This window comes from Heterodontus francisci, chromosome 11 (assembly GCF_036365525.1).
Source record: "Heterodontus francisci isolate sHetFra1 chromosome 11, sHetFra1.hap1, whole genome shotgun sequence".
NCBI classification, from domain to species: Eukaryota; Metazoa; Chordata; class Chondrichthyes; order Heterodontiformes; family Heterodontidae; genus Heterodontus; species Heterodontus francisci.
The window spans coordinates 119,479,641-119,496,014 of record NC_090381.1 but is presented as its reverse complement, the minus strand read 5'-3'; the positions used below and the strand labels follow the sequence as shown (position 1 = coordinate 119,496,014).

The window sequence follows — 16,374 nt, the reverse complement described above, 5'->3', positions numbered from 1 at the left end:
CCTTCCTTCCTTCTCACTGACACAGGGCCAAGTCTCTCCTTCCTTCTCACTGACAGAGGGCCAAGTCTCTCCTTCCTTCCTTCTCACTGACACAGGGCCAAGTCTCTCCTCCTTCTCACTGACACAGGGCCAAGTCTCTCCTCCTTCCTTCTCACTGACACAGGGCCAAGTCTCTCCTTCCTTCTCACTGACACAGGGCCAAGTCTCTCCTTCCTTCTCACTGACACAGGGCCAAGTCTCTCCTCCTTCCTTCTCACTGACACAGGGCCAAGTCTCTCCTCCTTCTCACTGACACAGGGCCAAGTCTCTCCTCCTTCCTTCTCACTGACACAGGGCCAAGTCTCTCCTTCCTTCTCACTGACAGAGGGCCAAGTCTCTCCTCCTTCTCACTGACACAGGGCCAAGTCTCTCCTCCTTCCTTCTCACTGACACAGGGCCAAGTCTCTCCTCCTTCTCACTGACACAGGGCCAAGTCTCTCCTCCTTCCTTCTCACTGACACAGGGCCAAGTCTCTCCTCCTTCCTTCTCACTGACACAGGGCCAAGTCTCTCCTTCCTTCTCACTGACAGAGGGCCAAGTCTCTCCTCCTTCTCACTGACACAGGGCCATGTCTCTCCTCCTTCCTTCTCACTGACAGAGGGCCAAGTCTCTCCTCCTTCCTTCTCACTGACACAGGGCCAAGTCTCTCCTCCTTCCTTCTCACTGACACAGGGCCAAGTCTCTCCTTCCTTCTCACTGACACAGGGCCAAGTCTCTCCTTCCTTCTCACTGACAGAGGGCCAAGTCTCTCCTTCCTTCCTTCTCACTGACACAGGGCCAAGTCTCTCCTCCTTCCTTCTCACTGACACAGGGCCAAGTCTCTCCTCCTTCTCACTGACACAGGGCCAAGTCTCTCCTCCTTCCTTCTCACTGACACAGGGCCAAGTCTCTCCTTCCTTCTCACTGACAGAGGGCCAGGTCTCTCCTCCTTCCTTCTCACTGACACAGGGCCAAGTCTCTCCTCCTTCTCACTGACAGAGGGCCAAGTCTCTCCTTCCTTCCTTCTCACTGACACAGGGCCAAGTCTCTCCTTCCTTCCTTCTCACTGACAGAGGGCCAAGTCTCTCCTCCTTCCTTCTCACTGACACAGGGCCAAGTCTCTCCTTCCTTCTCACTGTCACAGGGCCAAGTCTCTCCTTCCTTCCTTCTCACTGACACAGGGCCAAGTCTCTCCTTCCTTCCTTCTCACTGACACAGGGCCAAGTCTCTCCTTCCTTCTCACTGTCACAGGGCCAAGTCTCTCCTTCCTTCCTTCTCACTGACACAGGGCCAAGTCTCTCCTTCCTTCTCACTGTCACAGGGCCAAGTCTCTCCTTCCTTCCTTCTCACTGACACAGGGCCAAGTCTCTCCTTCCTTCCTTCTCACTGACACAGGGCCAAGTCTCTCCTTCCTTCCTTCTCACTGACACAGGGCCAAGTCTCTCCTTCCTTCTCACTGACACAGGGCCAAGTCTCTCCTCCTTCCTTCTCACTGACACAGGGCCAAGTCTCTCCTTCCTTCTCACTGACAGAGGGCCAAGTCTCTCCTTCCTTCCTTCTCACTGACAGAGGGCCAAGTCTCTCCTTCCTTCCTTCTCACTGACACATGGCCAAGTCTCTCCTCCTTCTCACTGACACAGGGCCAAGTCTCTCCTCCTTCCTTCTCACTGACACAGGGCCAAGTCTCTCCTCCTTCTCACTGACACAGGGCCAAGTCTCTCCTTCCTTCCTTCTCACTGACACAGGGCCAAGTCTCTCCTTCCTTCTCACTGACAGAGGGCCAAGTCTCTCCTTCCTTCCTTCTCACTGACACAGGGCCAAGTCTCTCCTTCCTTCTCACTGACAGAGGGCCAAGTCTCTCCTTCCTTCCTTCTCACTGACACAGGGCCAAGTCTCTCCTCCTTCTCACTGACACAGGGCCAAGTCTCTCCTCCTTCCTTCTCACTGACACAGGGCCAAGTCTCTCCTTCCTTCTCACTGACACAGGGCCAAGTCTCTCCTTCCTTCTCACTGACACAGGGCCAAGTCTCTCCTCCTTCCTTCTCACTGACACAGGGCCAAGTCTCTCCTCCTTCTCACTGACACAGGGCCAGGTCTCTCCTCCTTCCTTCTCACTGACACAGGGCCAAGTCTCTCCTTCCTTCTCACTGACAGAGGGCCAAGTCTCTCCTTCCTTCCTTCTCACTGACACAGGGCCAAGTCTCTCCTTCCTTCTCACTGACAGAGGGCCAAGTCTCTCCTTCCTTCCTTCTCACTGACACAGGGCCAAGTCTCTCCTTCCTTCTCACTGACACAGGGCCAAGTCTCTCCTTCCTTCTCACTGACAGAGGGCCAAGTCTCTCCTCCTTCCTTCTCACTGACACAGGGCCAAGTCTCTCCTCCTTCCTTCTCACTGACACAGGGCCAAGTCTCTCCTCCTTCCTTCTCACTGACACAGGGCCAAGTCTCTCCTTCCTTCTCACTGACAGAGGGCCAAGTCTCTCCTTCCTTCCTTCTCACTGACACAGGGCCAAGTCTCTCCTTCCTTCTCACTGACAGAGGGCCAAGTCTCTCCTTCCTTCCTTCTCACTGACAGAGGGCCAAGTCTCTCCTTCCTTCCTTCTCACTGACACAGGGCCAAGTCTCTCCTTCCTACTCACTGACACAGGGCCAAGTCTCTCCTTCCTTCTCACTGACAGAGGGCCAAGTCTCTCCTCCTTCCTTCTCACTGACACAGGGCCAAGTCTCTCCTCCTTCCTTCTCACTGACACAGGGCCAAGTCTCTCCTCCTTCCTTCTCACTGACACAGGGCCAAGTCTCTCCTTCCTTCTCACTGACACAGGGCCAAGTCTCTCCTCCTTCCTTCTCACTGACACAGGGCCAAGTCTCTCCTCCTTCCTTCTCACTGACACAGGGCCAAGTCTCTCCTTCCTTCCTTCTCACTGACACAGGGCCAAGTCTCTCCTCCTTCTCACTGACACAGGGCCAAGTTTCTCCTCCTTCCTTCTCACTGACACAGGGCCAAGTCTCTCCTCCTTCCTTCTCACTGACACAGGGCCAAGTCTCTCCTCCTTCTCACTGACACAGGGCCAAGTCTCTCCTTCCTTCCTTCTCACTGACACAGGGCCAAGTCTCTCCTCCTTCCTTCTCACTGACACAGGGCCAAGTCTCTCCTTCCTTCTCACTGACAGAGGGCCAAGTCTCTCCTTCCTTCCTTCTCACTGACACAGGGCCAAGTCTCTCCTTCCTTCTCACTGACGCAGGGCCAAGTCTCTCCTCCTTCCTTCTCACTGACACAGGGCCAGGTCTCTCCTTCCTTCTCACTGACAGAGGGCCAAGTCTCTCCTCCTTCCTTCTCACTGACACAGGGCCAAGTCTCTCCTCCTTCCTTCTCACTGACACAGGGCCAAGTCTCTCCTTCCTTCTCACTGACAGAGGGCCAAGTCTCTCCTTCCTTCCTTCTCACTGACACAGGGCCAAGTCTCTCCTTCCTTCTCACTGACACAGGGCCAAGTCTCTCCTCCTTCCTTCTCACTGACACAGGGCCAAGTCTCTCCTTCCTTCTCACTGACAGAGGGCCAAGTCTCTCCTTCCTTCCTTCTCACTGACAGAGGGCCAAGTCTCTCCTTCCTTCCTTCTCACTGACACATGGCCAAGTCTCTCCTCCTTCTCACTGACACAGGGCCAAGTCTCTCCTCCTTCCTTCTCACTGACACAGGGCCAAGTCTCTCCTCCTTCTCACTGACACAGGGCCAAGTCTCTCCTTCCTTCCTTCTCACTGACACAGGGGCAAGTCTCTCCTTCCTTCTCACTGACAGAGGGCCAAGTCTCTCCTTCCTTCCTTCTCACTGACACAGGGCCAAGTCTCTCCTTCCTTCTCACTGACAGAGGGCCAAGTCTCTCCTTCCTTCCTTCTCACTGACACAGGGCCAAGTCTCTCCTTCCTTCTCACTGACAGAGGGCCAAGTCTCTCCTTCCTTCCTTCTCACTGACACAGGGCCAAGTCTCTCCTTCCTTCTCACTGACACAGGGCCAAGTCTCTCCTTCCTTCTCACTGACAGAGGGCCAAGTCTCTCCTCCTTCCTTCTCACTGACACAGGGCCAAGTCTCTCCTCCTTCCTTCTCACTGACACAGGGCCAAGTCTCTCCTCCTTCCTTCTCACTGACACAGGGCCAAGTCTCTCCTTCCTTCTCACTGACAGAGGGCCAAGTCTCTCCTTCCTTCCTTCTCACTGACACAGGGCCAAGTCTCTCCTTCCTTCTCACTGACAGAGGGCCAAGTCTCTCCTTCCTTCCTTCTCACTGACAGAGGGCCAAGTCTCTCCTTCCTTCCTTCTCACTGACACAGGGCCAAGTCTCTCCTTCCTACTCACTGACACAGGGCCAAGTCTCTCCTTCCTTCTCACTGACAGAGGGCCAAGTCTCTCCTCCTTCCTTCTCACTGACACAGGGCCAAGTCTCTCCTCCTTCCTTCTCACTGACACAGGGCCAAGTCTCTCCTCCTTCCTTCTCACTGACACAGGGCCAAGTCTCTCCTTCCTTCTCACTGACACAGGGCCAAGTCTCTCCTCCTTCCTTCTCACTGACACAGGGCCAAGTCTCTCCTCCTTCCTTCTCACTGACACAGGGCCAAGTCTCTCCTTCCTTCCTTCTCACTGACACAGGGCCAAGTCTCTCCTCCTTCTCACTGACACAGGGCCAAGTTTCTCCTCCTTCCTTCTCACTGACACAGGGCCAAGTCTCTCCTCCTTCCTTCTCACTGACACAGGGCCAAGTCTCTCCTCCTTCTCACTGACACAGGGCCAAGTCTCTCCTTCCTTCCTTCTCACTGACACAGGGCCAAGTCTCTCCTCCTTCCTTCTCACTGACACAGGGCCAAGTCTCTCCTTCCTTCTCACTGACAGAGGGCCAAGTCTCTCCTTCCTTCCTTCTCACTGACACAGGGCCAAGTCTCTCCTTCCTTCTCACTGACGCAGGGCCAAGTCTCTCCTCCTTCCTTCTCACTGACACAGGGCCAGGTCTCTCCTTCCTTCTCACTGACAGAGGGCCAAGTCTCTCCTCCTTCCTTCTCACTGACACAGGGCCAAGTCTCTCCTCCTTCCTTCTCACTGACACAGGGCCAAGTCTCTCCTTCCTTCTCACTGACAGAGGGCCAAGTCTCTCCTTCCTTCCTTCTCACTGACACAGGGCCAAGTCTCTCCTTCCTTCTCACTGACACAGGGCCAAGTCTCTCCTCCTTCCTTCTCACTGACACAGGGCCAAGTCTCTCCTTCCTTCTCACTGACAGAGGGCCAAGTCTCTCCTTCCTTCCTTCTCACTGACAGAGGGCCAAGTCTCTCCTTCCTTCCTTCTCACTGACACATGGCCAAGTCTCTCCTCCTTCTCACTGACACAGGGCCAAGTCTCTCCTCCTTCCTTCTCACTGACACAGGGCCAAGTCTCTCCTCCTTCTCACTGACACAGGGCCAAGTCTCTCCTTCCTTCCTTCTCACTGACACAGGGGCAAGTCTCTCCTTCCTTCTCACTGACAGAGGGCCAAGTCTCTCCTTCCTTCCTTCTCACTGACACAGGGCCAAGTCTCTCCTTCCTTCTCACTGACAGAGGGCCAAGTCTCTCCTTCCTTCCTTCTCACTGACACAGGGCCAAGTCTCTCCTCCTTCTCACTGACACAGGGCCAAGTCTCTCCTCCTTCCTTCTCACTGACACAGGGCCAAGTCTCTCCTTCCTTCTCACTGACACAGGGCCAAGTCTCTCCTTCCTTCTCACTGACACAGGGCCAAGTCTCTCCTCCTTCCTTCTCACTGACACAGGGCCAAGTCTCTCCTCCTTCTCACTGACACAGGGCCAAGTCTCTCCTCCTTCCTTCTCACTGACACAGGGCCAAGTCTCTCCTCCTTCCTTCTCACTGACAGAGGGCCAAGTCTCTCCTCCTTCTCACTGACACAGGGCCAAGTCTCTCCTCCTTCCTTCTCACTGACACAGGGCCAAGTCTCTCCTCCTTCTCACTGACACAGGGCCAAGTCTCTCCTCCTTCCTTCTCACTGACACAGGGCCAAGTCTCTCCTCCTTCCTTCTCACTGACACAGGGCCAAGTCTCTCCTTCCTTCTCACTGACAGAGGGCCAAGTCTCTCCTCCTTCTCACTGACACAGGGCCATGTCTCTCCTCCTTCCTTCTCACTGACAGAGGGCCAAGTCTCTCCTCCTTCCTTCTCACTGACACAGGGCCAAGTCTCTCCTCCTTCCTTCTCACTGACACAGGGCCAAGTCTCTCCTTCCTTCTCACTGACACAGGGCCAAGTCTCTCCTTCCTTCTCACTGACAGAGGGCCAAGTCTCTCCTTCCTTCCTTCTCACTGACACAGGGCCAAGTCTCTCCTCCTTCCTTCTCACTGACACAGGGCCAAGTCTCTCCTCCTTCTCACTGACACAGGGCCAAGTCTCTCCTCCTTCCTTCTCACTGACACAGGGCCAAGTCTCTCCTTCCTTCTCACTGACAGAGGGCCAGGTCTCTCCTCCTTCCTTCTCACTGACACAGGGCCAAGTCTCTCCTCCTTCTCACTGACAGAGGGCCAAGTCTCTCCTTCCTTCCTTCTCACTGACACAGGGCCAAGTCTCTCCTTCCTTCCTTCTCACTGACAGAGGGCCAAGTCTCTCCTCCTTCCTTCTCACTGACACAGGGCCAAGTCTCTCCTTCCTTCTCACTGTCACAGGGCCAAGTCTCTCCTTCCTTCCTTCTCACTGACACAGGGCCAAGTCTCTCCTTCCTTCCTTCTCACTGACACAGGGCCAAGTCTCTCCTTCCTTCTCACTGTCACAGGGCCAAGTCTCTCCTTCCTTCCTTCTCACTGACACAGGGCCAAGTCTCTCCTTCCTTCTCACTGTCACAGGGCCAAGTCTCTCCTTCCTTCCTTCTCACTGACACAGGGCCAAGTCTCTCCTTCCTTCCTTCTCACTGACACAGGGCCAAGTCTCTCCTTCCTTCCTTCTCACTGACACAGGGCCAAGTCTCTCCTTCCTTCTCACTGACACAGGGCCAAGTCTCTCCTCCTTCCTTCTCACTGACACAGGGCCAAGTCTCTCCTTCCTTCTCACTGACAGAGGGCCAAGTCTCTCCTTCCTTCCTTCTCACTGACAGAGGGCCAAGTCTCTCCTTCCTTCCTTCTCACTGACACATGGCCAAGTCTCTCCTCCTTCTCACTGACACAGGGCCAAGTCTCTCCTCCTTCCTTCTCACTGACACAGGGCCAAGTCTCTCCTCCTTCTCACTGACACAGGGCCAAGTCTCTCCTTCCTTCCTTCTCACTGACACAGGGCCAAGTCTCTCCTTCCTTCTCACTGACAGAGGGCCAAGTCTCTCCTTCCTTCCTTCTCACTGACACAGGGCCAAGTCTCTCCTTCCTTCTCACTGACAGAGGGCCAAGTCTCTCCTTCCTTCCTTCTCACTGACACAGGGCCAAGTCTCTCCTCCTTCTCACTGACACAGGGCCAAGTCTCTCCTCCTTCCTTCTCACTGACACAGGGCCAAGTCTCTCCTTCCTTCTCACTGACACAGGGCCAAGTCTCTCCTTCCTTCTCACTGACACAGGGCCAAGTCTCTCCTCCTTCCTTCTCACTGACACAGGGCCAAGTCTCTCCTCCTTCTCACTGACACAGGGCCAAGTCTCTCCTCCTTCCTTCTCACTGACACAGGGCCAAGTCTCTCCTTCCTTCTCACTGACAGAGGGCCAAGTCTCTCCTCCTTCTCACTGACACAGGGCCACGTCTCTCCTCCTTCCTTCTCACTGACACAGGGCCAAGTCTCTCCTCCTTCTCACTGACACAGGGCCAAGTCTCTCCTCCTTCCTTCTCACTGACACAGGGCCAAGTCTCTCCTCCTTCCTTCTCACTGACACAGGGCCAAGTCTCTCCTTCCTTCTCACTGACACAGGGCCAAGTCTCTCCTTCCTTCTCACTGACACAGGGCCAAGTCTCTCCTTCCTTCCTTCTCACTGACACAGGGCCAAGTGTCTCCTCCTTCCTTCTCACTGACACAGGGCCAAGTCTCTCCTCCTTCTCACTGACACAGAGCCAAGTCTCTCCTCCTTCCTTCTCACTGACACAGGGCCAAGTCTCTCCTTCCTTCTCACTGACAGAGGGCCAGGTCTCTCCTCCTTCCTTCTCACTGACACAGGGCCAAGTCTCTCCTCCTTCTCACTGACAGAGGGCCAAGTCTCTCCTTCCTTCCTTCTCACTGACACAGGGCCAAGTCTCTCCTTCCTTCCTTCTCACTGACAGAGGGCCAAGTCTCTCCTCCTTCCTTCTCACTGACACAGGGCCAAGTCTCTCCTTCCTTCTCACTGTCACAGGGCCAAGTCTCTCCTTCCTTCCTTCTCACTGACACAGGGCCAAGTCTCTCCTTCCTTCCTTCTCACTGACACAGGGCCAAGTCTCTCCTTCCTTCTCACTGTCACAGGGCCAATTCTCTCCTTCCTTCCTTCTCACTGACACAGGGCCAAGTCTCTCCTTCCTTCTCACTGTCACAGGGCCAAGTCTCTCCTTCCTTCCTTCTCACTGACACAGGGCCAAGTCTCTCCTTCCTTCCTTCTCACTGACACAGGGCCAAGTCTCTCCTTCCTTCCTTCTCACTGACACAGGGCCAAGTCTCTCCTTCCTTCCTTCTCACTGACACAGGGCCAAGTCTCTCCTTCCTTCCTTCTCAGTGATACAGGGCCAAGTCTCTCCTTCCTTCCTTCTCACTGACACAGGGCCAAGTCTCTCCTCCTTCCTTCTCACTGACACAGGGCCAAGTCTCTCCTTCCTTCTCACTGACAGAGGGCCAGGTCTCTCCTCCTTCCTTCTCACTGACACAGGGCCAAGTCTCTCCTCCTTCTCACTGACAGAGGGCCAAGTCTCTCCTCCTTCCTTCTCACTGACACAGGGCCAAGTCTCTCCTCCTTCTCACTGACACAGGGCCAAGTCTCTCCTCCTTCCTTCTCACTGACACAGGGCCAAGTCTCTCCTTCCTTCTCACTGACACAGGGCCAAGTCTCTCCTTCCTTCTCACTGACGGAGGGCCAAGTCTCTCCTTCCTTCCTTCTCACTGACACAGGGCCAAGTCTCTCCTCCTTCCTTCTCACTGACACAGGGCCAAGTCTCTCCTCCTTCTCACTGACACAGGGCCAAGTCTCTCCTCCTTCCTTCTCACTGACACAGGGCCAAGTCTCTCCTTCCTTCTCACTGACAGAGGGCCAGGTCTCTCCTCCTTCCTTCTCACTGACACAGGGCCAAGTCTCTCCTCCTTCTCACTGACTGAGGGCCAAGTCTCTCCTTCCTTCCTTCTCACTGACACAGGGCCAAGTCTCTCCTTCCTTCCTTCTCACTGACAGAGGGCCAAGTCTCTCCTCCTTCCTTCTCACTGACACAGTGCCAAGTCTCTCCTTCCTTCTCACTGTCACAGGGCCAAGTCTCTCCTTCCTTCCTTCTCACTGACACAGGGCCAAGTCTCTCCTTCCTTCTTTCTCACTGACACAGGGCCAAGTCTCTCCTTCCTTCTCACTGTCACAGGGCCAAGTCTCTCCTTCCTTCCTTCTCACTGACACAGGGCCAAGTCTCTCCTTCCTTCTCACTGTCACAGGGCCAAGTCTCTCCTTCCTTCCTTCTCACTGACACAGGGCCAAGTCTCTCCTTCCTTCCTTCTCACTGACAGAGGGCCAAGTCTCTCCTTCCTTCCTTCTCACTGACACAGGGCCAAGTCTCTCCTTCCTTCTCACTGTCACAGGGCCAAGTCTCTCCTCCTTCCTTCTCACTGACACAGGGCCAAGTCTCTCCTCCTTCTCACTGACACAGGGCCAAGTCTCTCCTTCCTTCCTTCTCACTGACACAGGGCCAAGTCTCTCCTTCCTTCTCACTGACAGAGGGCCAAGTCTCTCCTTCCTTCCTTCTCACTGACACAGGGCCAAGTCTCTCCTTCCTTCTCACTGACAGAGGGCCAAGTCTCTCCTTCCTTCCTTCTCACTGACACAGGGCCAAGTCTCTCCTCCTTCTCACTGACACAGGGCCAAGTCTCTCCTCCTTCCTTCTCACTGACACAGGGCCAAGTCTCTCCTTCCTTCTCACTGACACAGGGCCAAGTCTCTCCTCCTTCCTTCTCACTGACACAGGGCCAAGTCTCTCCTCCTTCTCACTGACACAGGGCCAAGTCTCTCCTCCTTCCTTCTCACTGACACAGGGCCAAGTCTCTCCTTCCTTCTCACTGACAGAGGGCCAAGTCTCTCCTCCTTCTCACTGACACAGGGCCAAGTCTCTCCTCCTTCCTTCTCACTGACACAGGGCCAAGTCTCTCCTCCTTCTCACTGACACAGGGCCAAGTCTCTCCTCCTTCCTTCTCACTGACACAGGGCCAAGTCTCTCCTCCTTCCTTCTCACTGACACAGGGCCAAGTCTCTCCTTCCTTCTCACTGACACAGGGCCAAGTCTCTCCTTCCTTCTCACTGACAGAGGGCCAAGTCTCTCCTTCCTTCCTTCTCACTGACACAGGGCCAAGTCTCTCCTCCTTCCTTCTCACTGACACAGGGCCAAGTCTCTCCTCCTTCTCACTGACACAGAGCCAAGTCTCTCCTCCTTCCTTCTCACTGACACAGGGCCAAGTCTCTCCTTCCTTCTCACTGACAGAGGGCCAGGTCTCTCCTCCTTCCTTCTCACTGACACAGGGCCAAGTCTCTCCTCCTTCTCACTGACAGAGGGCCAAGTCTCTCCTTCCTTCCTTCTCACTGACACAGGGCCAAGTCTCTCCTTCCTTCCTTCTCACTGACAGAGGGCCAAGTCTCTCCTCCTTCCTTCTCACTGACACAGGGCCAAGTCTCTCCTTCCTTCTCACTGTCACAGGGCCAAGTCTCTCCTTCCTTCCTTCTCACTGACACAGGGCCAAGTCTCTCCTTCCTTCCTTCTCACTGACACAGGGCCAAGTCTCTCCTTCCTTCTCACTGTCACAGGGCCAAGTCTCTCCTTCCTTCCTTCTCACTGACACAGGGCCAAGTCTCTCCTTCCTTCTCACTGTCACAGGGCCAAGTCTCTCCTTCCTTCCTTCTCACTGACACAGGGCCAAGTCTCTCCTTCCTTCCTTCTCACTGACACAGGGCCAAGTCTCTCCTTCCTTCCTTCTCACTGACACAGGGCCAAGTCTCTCCTTCCTTCCTTCTCACTGACACAGGGCCAAGTCTCTCCTTCCTTCCTTCTCAGTGATACAGGGCCAAGTCTCTCCTTCCTTCCTTCTCACTGACACAGGGCCAAGTCTCTCCTCCTTCCTTCTCACTGACACAGGGCCAAGTCTCTCCTTCCTTCTCACTGACAGAGGGCCAGGTCTCTCCTCCTTCCTTCTCACTGACACAGGGCCAAGTCTCTCCTCCTTCTCACTGACAGAGGGCCAAGTCTCTCCTTCCTTCCTTCTCACTGACACAGGGCCAAGTCTCTCCTTCCTTCCTTCTCACTGACAGAGGGCCAAGTCTCTCCTCCTTCCTTCTCACTGACACAGGGCCAAGTCTCTCCTTCCTTCTCACTGTCACAGGGCCAAGTCTCTCCTTCCTTCCTTCTCACTGACACAGGGCCAAGTCTCTCCTTCCTTCCTTCTCACTGACACAGGGCCAAGTCTCTCCTTCCTTCTCACTGTCACAGGGCCAAGTCTCTCCTTCCTTCCTTCTCACTGACACAGGGCCAAGTCTCTCCTTCCTTCTCACTGTCACAGGGCCAAGTCTCTCCTTCCTTCCTTCTCACTGACACAGGGCCAAGTCTCTCCTTCCTTCCTTCTCACTGACACAGGGCCAAGTCTCTCCTTCCTTCCTTCTCACTGACACAGGGCCAAGTCTCTCCTTCCTTCCTTCTCACTGACACAGGGCCAAGTCTCTCCTTCCTTCCTTCTCACTGACAGAGGGCCAAGTCTCTCCTTCCTTCCTTCTCACTGACACAGGGCCAAGTCTCTCCTTCCTTCCTTCTCACTGACACAGGGCCAAGTCTCTCCTTCCTTCTCAGTGACACAGGGCCAAGTCTCTCCTTCCTTCCTTCTCACTGACACAGGGCCAAGTCTCTCCTTCCTTCCTTCTCACTGACACAGGGCCAAGTCTCTCCTTCCTTCCTTCTCACTGACACAGGGCCAAGTCTCTCCTTCCTTCCTTCTCACTGACACAGGGCCAAGTCTCTCCTTCCTTCCTTCTCACTGACACAGGGCCAAGTCTCTCCTTCCTTCTCACTGACACAGGGCCAAGTCTCTCCTTCCTTCCTTCTCAGTGACACAGGGCCAAGTCTCTCCTTCCTTCCTTCTCACTGACACAGGGCCAAGTCTCTCCTTCCTTCCTTCTCACTGACACAGGGCCAAGTCTCTCCTTCCTTCCTTCTCACTGACACAGGGCCAAGTCTCTCCTTCCTTCCTTCTCACTGACACAGGGCCAAGTCTCTCCTTCCTTCTCAGTGACACAGGGCCAAGTCTCTCCTTCCTTCCTTCTCACTGACACAGGGCCAAGTCTCTCCTTCCTTCCTTCTCACTGACACAGGGCCAAGTCTCTCCTGGTTTGGGATACAATGCAACGCTCTCAGTACTGCCCCTCCAATAGTGCAGTTCTTCCTTAGTACTGATCCTCTGATGGTGCAGCACTCCCTCAGTACTGACCCATTGACAGTGCAGCACTCCGTCAGTACTACCCCTCCGATTGGGCAGCACTCCCTCAGTACTGACCGTCGGACAGTGCAGCACTCCCTCCATACTGACTCTCCAACAGTGCAGCACTCCCTCAGTACTACCCCTCCGATTGGGCAGCACTCCCTCAGTACTGACCGTCGGACAGTGCAGCACTCCCTCCATACTGACTCTCCGACAGTGCAGTACTCCGTCAGTACTACCCCTACGATAGGGCAGCACTCCCTCAGTACTGCATTGGAAGTGTTGGCCTGTATTATGGGTTCAAGCCTCTGAAGTGGGGTTCGCACCCAGTGTAAAGCAAAAGAAAATTACAGAGATGTGGAAAGGAACATGAGGTCAGTGAGCCGTGGGAGCAGCAGCAGAAGAGTACATTCTCTTTCTGAAACCCTGCTTGTTTGCTGATCATTTGGATCAAAGAGGTGTTTTCTCTGCAGTGTCTGATTGATGTATTGGGTAAATAGCTTCTGCATTACATTCTGTTTGTCCCCCTAACCGTATTAGCCAATTGAATTTTAAGATTACTGACGTTTGAATTTCCCTGTTTTGTCTTTAGGTGAATTTCCTCCACCTCCTCCATCTGTGGAAGGATTGAGTCAGGCATCGACACTCCCTGGAGGATTCCCACCTCCACCGACCTTGCTTTCTGATCATTATGTAACAAGTGCAACTTTAGGTGTCCAGGTGAGAAGATTAGTCTTGATTTTCTGACCAACAACTTGAATTTGTATAGCACCTTTAATGTAGTCCTAATGCACCTCACAAGAATGTTATCAAATAGAATTTGACTCGAGGAGATAGTACGAACATACGAATTACGAGCGGGAGTAGGCCACTCAGCCCGTTGACCCTGCTCCATCATTCAAGAAGATAATGGCTGATCTGATTGTAACCGCAACTCCATATTCCTGCCTACCCCTAATAGGACAGCTGACCAAAAACCTGGTCAAAAAGGTAGGTTTTAAGGAGTGTCTGAAAGCAGGAAAGAGAGATACAGTCGGTGAGGTTTAGGGAGGGAATTCCAGAGCTGAGGGGACACATCTTAGCATCAGTACAACAAGAGAACTTGTGCCTGTGAAGTACCTTTAACACTTACCCCGAGACCGTCTTGAAAATCATGAGCTGGGAATGTAAGCTGTGAGGAGGACAGCAGAAGACTGCAAAGAGATATAGATAGGTTAAGTGAGTGGACAACAAGGTGGCAGATGGAGTATTATTCACTTTGGTCGTAAGAATAGAAAAGCAGAATATCTGTTAAAAGGAATGTCACTGTTAAATGTTGATGGTCAGAGAGACTTGGCTGTACTTGTACAAGGAACACAAAAAGTTTGCATATAAGTACAGCAAGCAATTAGGGAGTCAAATGACACGTTGACCTCTATTGCAAGGGGTTTGCTCCAGTATAGGAAGGTAAAGGGATTTCGTGCAGCCACATCTGGAGAATTTTTTTTATTCATTCAAAAAATGTGGGTATCATTGGCCAGGCCAGCATTTATTGCCCAACCCTAATTGCCCTTGAGATGGTGCTTGTGAGCTGCCTTCTTGAACTGCTGCAGTCCATGTGGGGTAGGTACACCCACAGTGCTGTTAGGAAGGGAGTTCCGAGATCTTGACCCAGCGACAATGAAGGAACAGCGATATAGTTCCAAGTCAGGATAGTGTGCGGCTTGGAGGGCAACTTGAAGATGGTGGTGTTCCCATGCATCTGCTGCCCTTCTTCGAGGTGGCAGAGGTTGCGGGTTTGGAAGGTGCTGTCTTGGTGAGTTGCTGCAGTGCATCTTGCAGATGGTACACACTGCTGCCACTGTTCATCAGTGGTGAAGGGAGTGAATGTTGAAGGTGATGTATGGGGTGACAGTTAAGTGGGCTGCTTTGTCCTGGATGGTGTTGAGCTTCTTGAGTGTTGTTGGAGCTGCACCCAGGCAAGTGGAGAGTATTCCATCACACTCCTGACTTGTGCCTTGTAGATGGTGCAATGACGTTGGAGAGTCAGGAGGTGAGTTACTCGCCGCAGTATTCCCAGCCTCTACCAGCTCTTGTAGCCACAGTATTTATGTGCCTGGTCCAGTTCAGTTTCTTGTCAATGGTAGCCCCTATGATCTTGATAGTGGGGGATTCAGTGATGGTAATGCCATTGAACATCAAGGGGAGATGGTTAAATTCTCTTTGATAGGGTCATTGCCTGACATTTGCGTGGCGCGAATGTTACTTGCCACTTATCAGTCCAAGCCTGAATGTTATCTAGGTCTTGTTGCATCTGGACACGGGCTGCTTCAGTATCTGAGGAGTCACGAATGGTGCTGAGCATTGTGCAATCATCAGCGAACATCCCCACTTTTGACATTATGATGGAGGGAAGGTCATTGATGAAGCAGCTGAAGATGGTTGGGCCTAGGACACTAACCTGAGGAACTCCTGCAGTGATGTCCTGGAGCCGAGATGATTGATCTCCAACAACCACAGCCATCTTCCTTTGTGCTAGGTATGACTCCAACCAGTGGAGAGTTTTCCCCCTGAATCCTATTGACTCCAGTTTTGCTCGGGTTCCTTGTTGCCATACTCGGTCAAATGCTGCCTTGATGTCAAGGGCAGTTACTCTCACCTCACTACTGGAGTTCAGCTCTTTTGTCCATGTTTGGAGAAAGACTGTAATGAGGTCAGGAGCTGAGTGGCCCTGGCAGAACCCAAACTGAGTGTCGGTGAGCAGGTTATTGCTGAGAAAGTGCCACTTGATAGCACTGTCAACGTCTCCTTCTGTCGCTTTACGGATGATTGAGAGTAGACTGATGGGGCGGTAATTGGCCGGGTTGGACTTGTCCTGCTTTTTATGTACAGGTCATACTTTGGCAATTTTCCACATTACCGGGTAGATGCAAGTGTTGTAGTTGTACTGGAACAGCTTGGCTAGGGGCGCGGCTAGTTTTGGAGTACAGGTCTTCAGTGCTGTTGCCGGAATGTTGTCAGGGCCCATAGCTTTTGCAGTGTCAAGTGCCTTCAACCATTTCCTGATATCACCTGGAGCGAATCGGATTGGCTGGAGATTGACATCTGTGATGCTGGGAACCTCAGGAGGAGGCCGAGATGGATCATCCACTCGGCACTTCTGACTGAAGATAGATGGAAATGCTTCAGCCTTATCTTTCACACTGATGTGCTGGGCTCCCCCATCACTGAGGATGGGGATATTTGTGGAGCCTTCTCCTCCAGTTAGTTGTTGAATTGTCCACCACCATTCATGGCTGGTTGTGGCAGGACTGCAGAGTTTAGATCTGATCTGTTGGTTGTGTGCAGTTTTGTTCTCCATATGTAAGAAAGGATATACTTGCCTTGGAGGCAGTACAGAGAAGTTTCACCAGTTTGGTTTCTGGGATGAGGGGGTTGTCCTATGACAAGAGGCTGAGTAAATTGTGTGTAGACCTCCAGTATGCAAACTCCAAGTGTCACTACGTGCTGAGGTTCTATCTGTCCCCGGTGTTGTGAAGGATGGGCCTGGTCACATTGCCGCGGAACGCTCCATGCGGTTGGGCGGTGCCGTACCACCTATCCTTCGTGGAGCAGTTTCTGCGGGAAAACACATTTGACCACCGGTCCATCAGGCAGTGGTCTGCACAGAATGTCCTCAAGGCCCTACGGGAAAAGGAGACGGTGGATCCTGTCGGATGGTTCCCCGAGCAGACCGTCAAAGTCATTTGGCAGAATGCCTCATCACCAGA

The 16,374-nt window shown here is 53.3% G+C and overlaps 1 protein-coding gene across 11 annotated transcripts in view; it reads left to right on the top strand.

The window, feature by feature from the left end:
• lpp (LIM domain containing preferred translocation partner in lipoma) overlaps window positions 1-16,374 on the top strand; it is a 621,439-nt gene that overhangs the window by 251,518 nt on the left and 353,547 nt on the right. For all 11 annotated transcript variants that reach the window (XR_010976005.1, XM_068042851.1, XM_068042848.1 and 8 more), the window contains one exon: window positions 13,218-13,345. Coding sequence is in view for 10 of the 11 variants with exons in the window: in XM_068042851.1 (XP_067898952.1) it covers window positions 13,218-13,345 (128 nt within the window). In the remaining variant the exon portion in view is untranslated. The remainder of the gene's footprint in view (window positions 1-13,217; window positions 13,346-16,374) is intronic.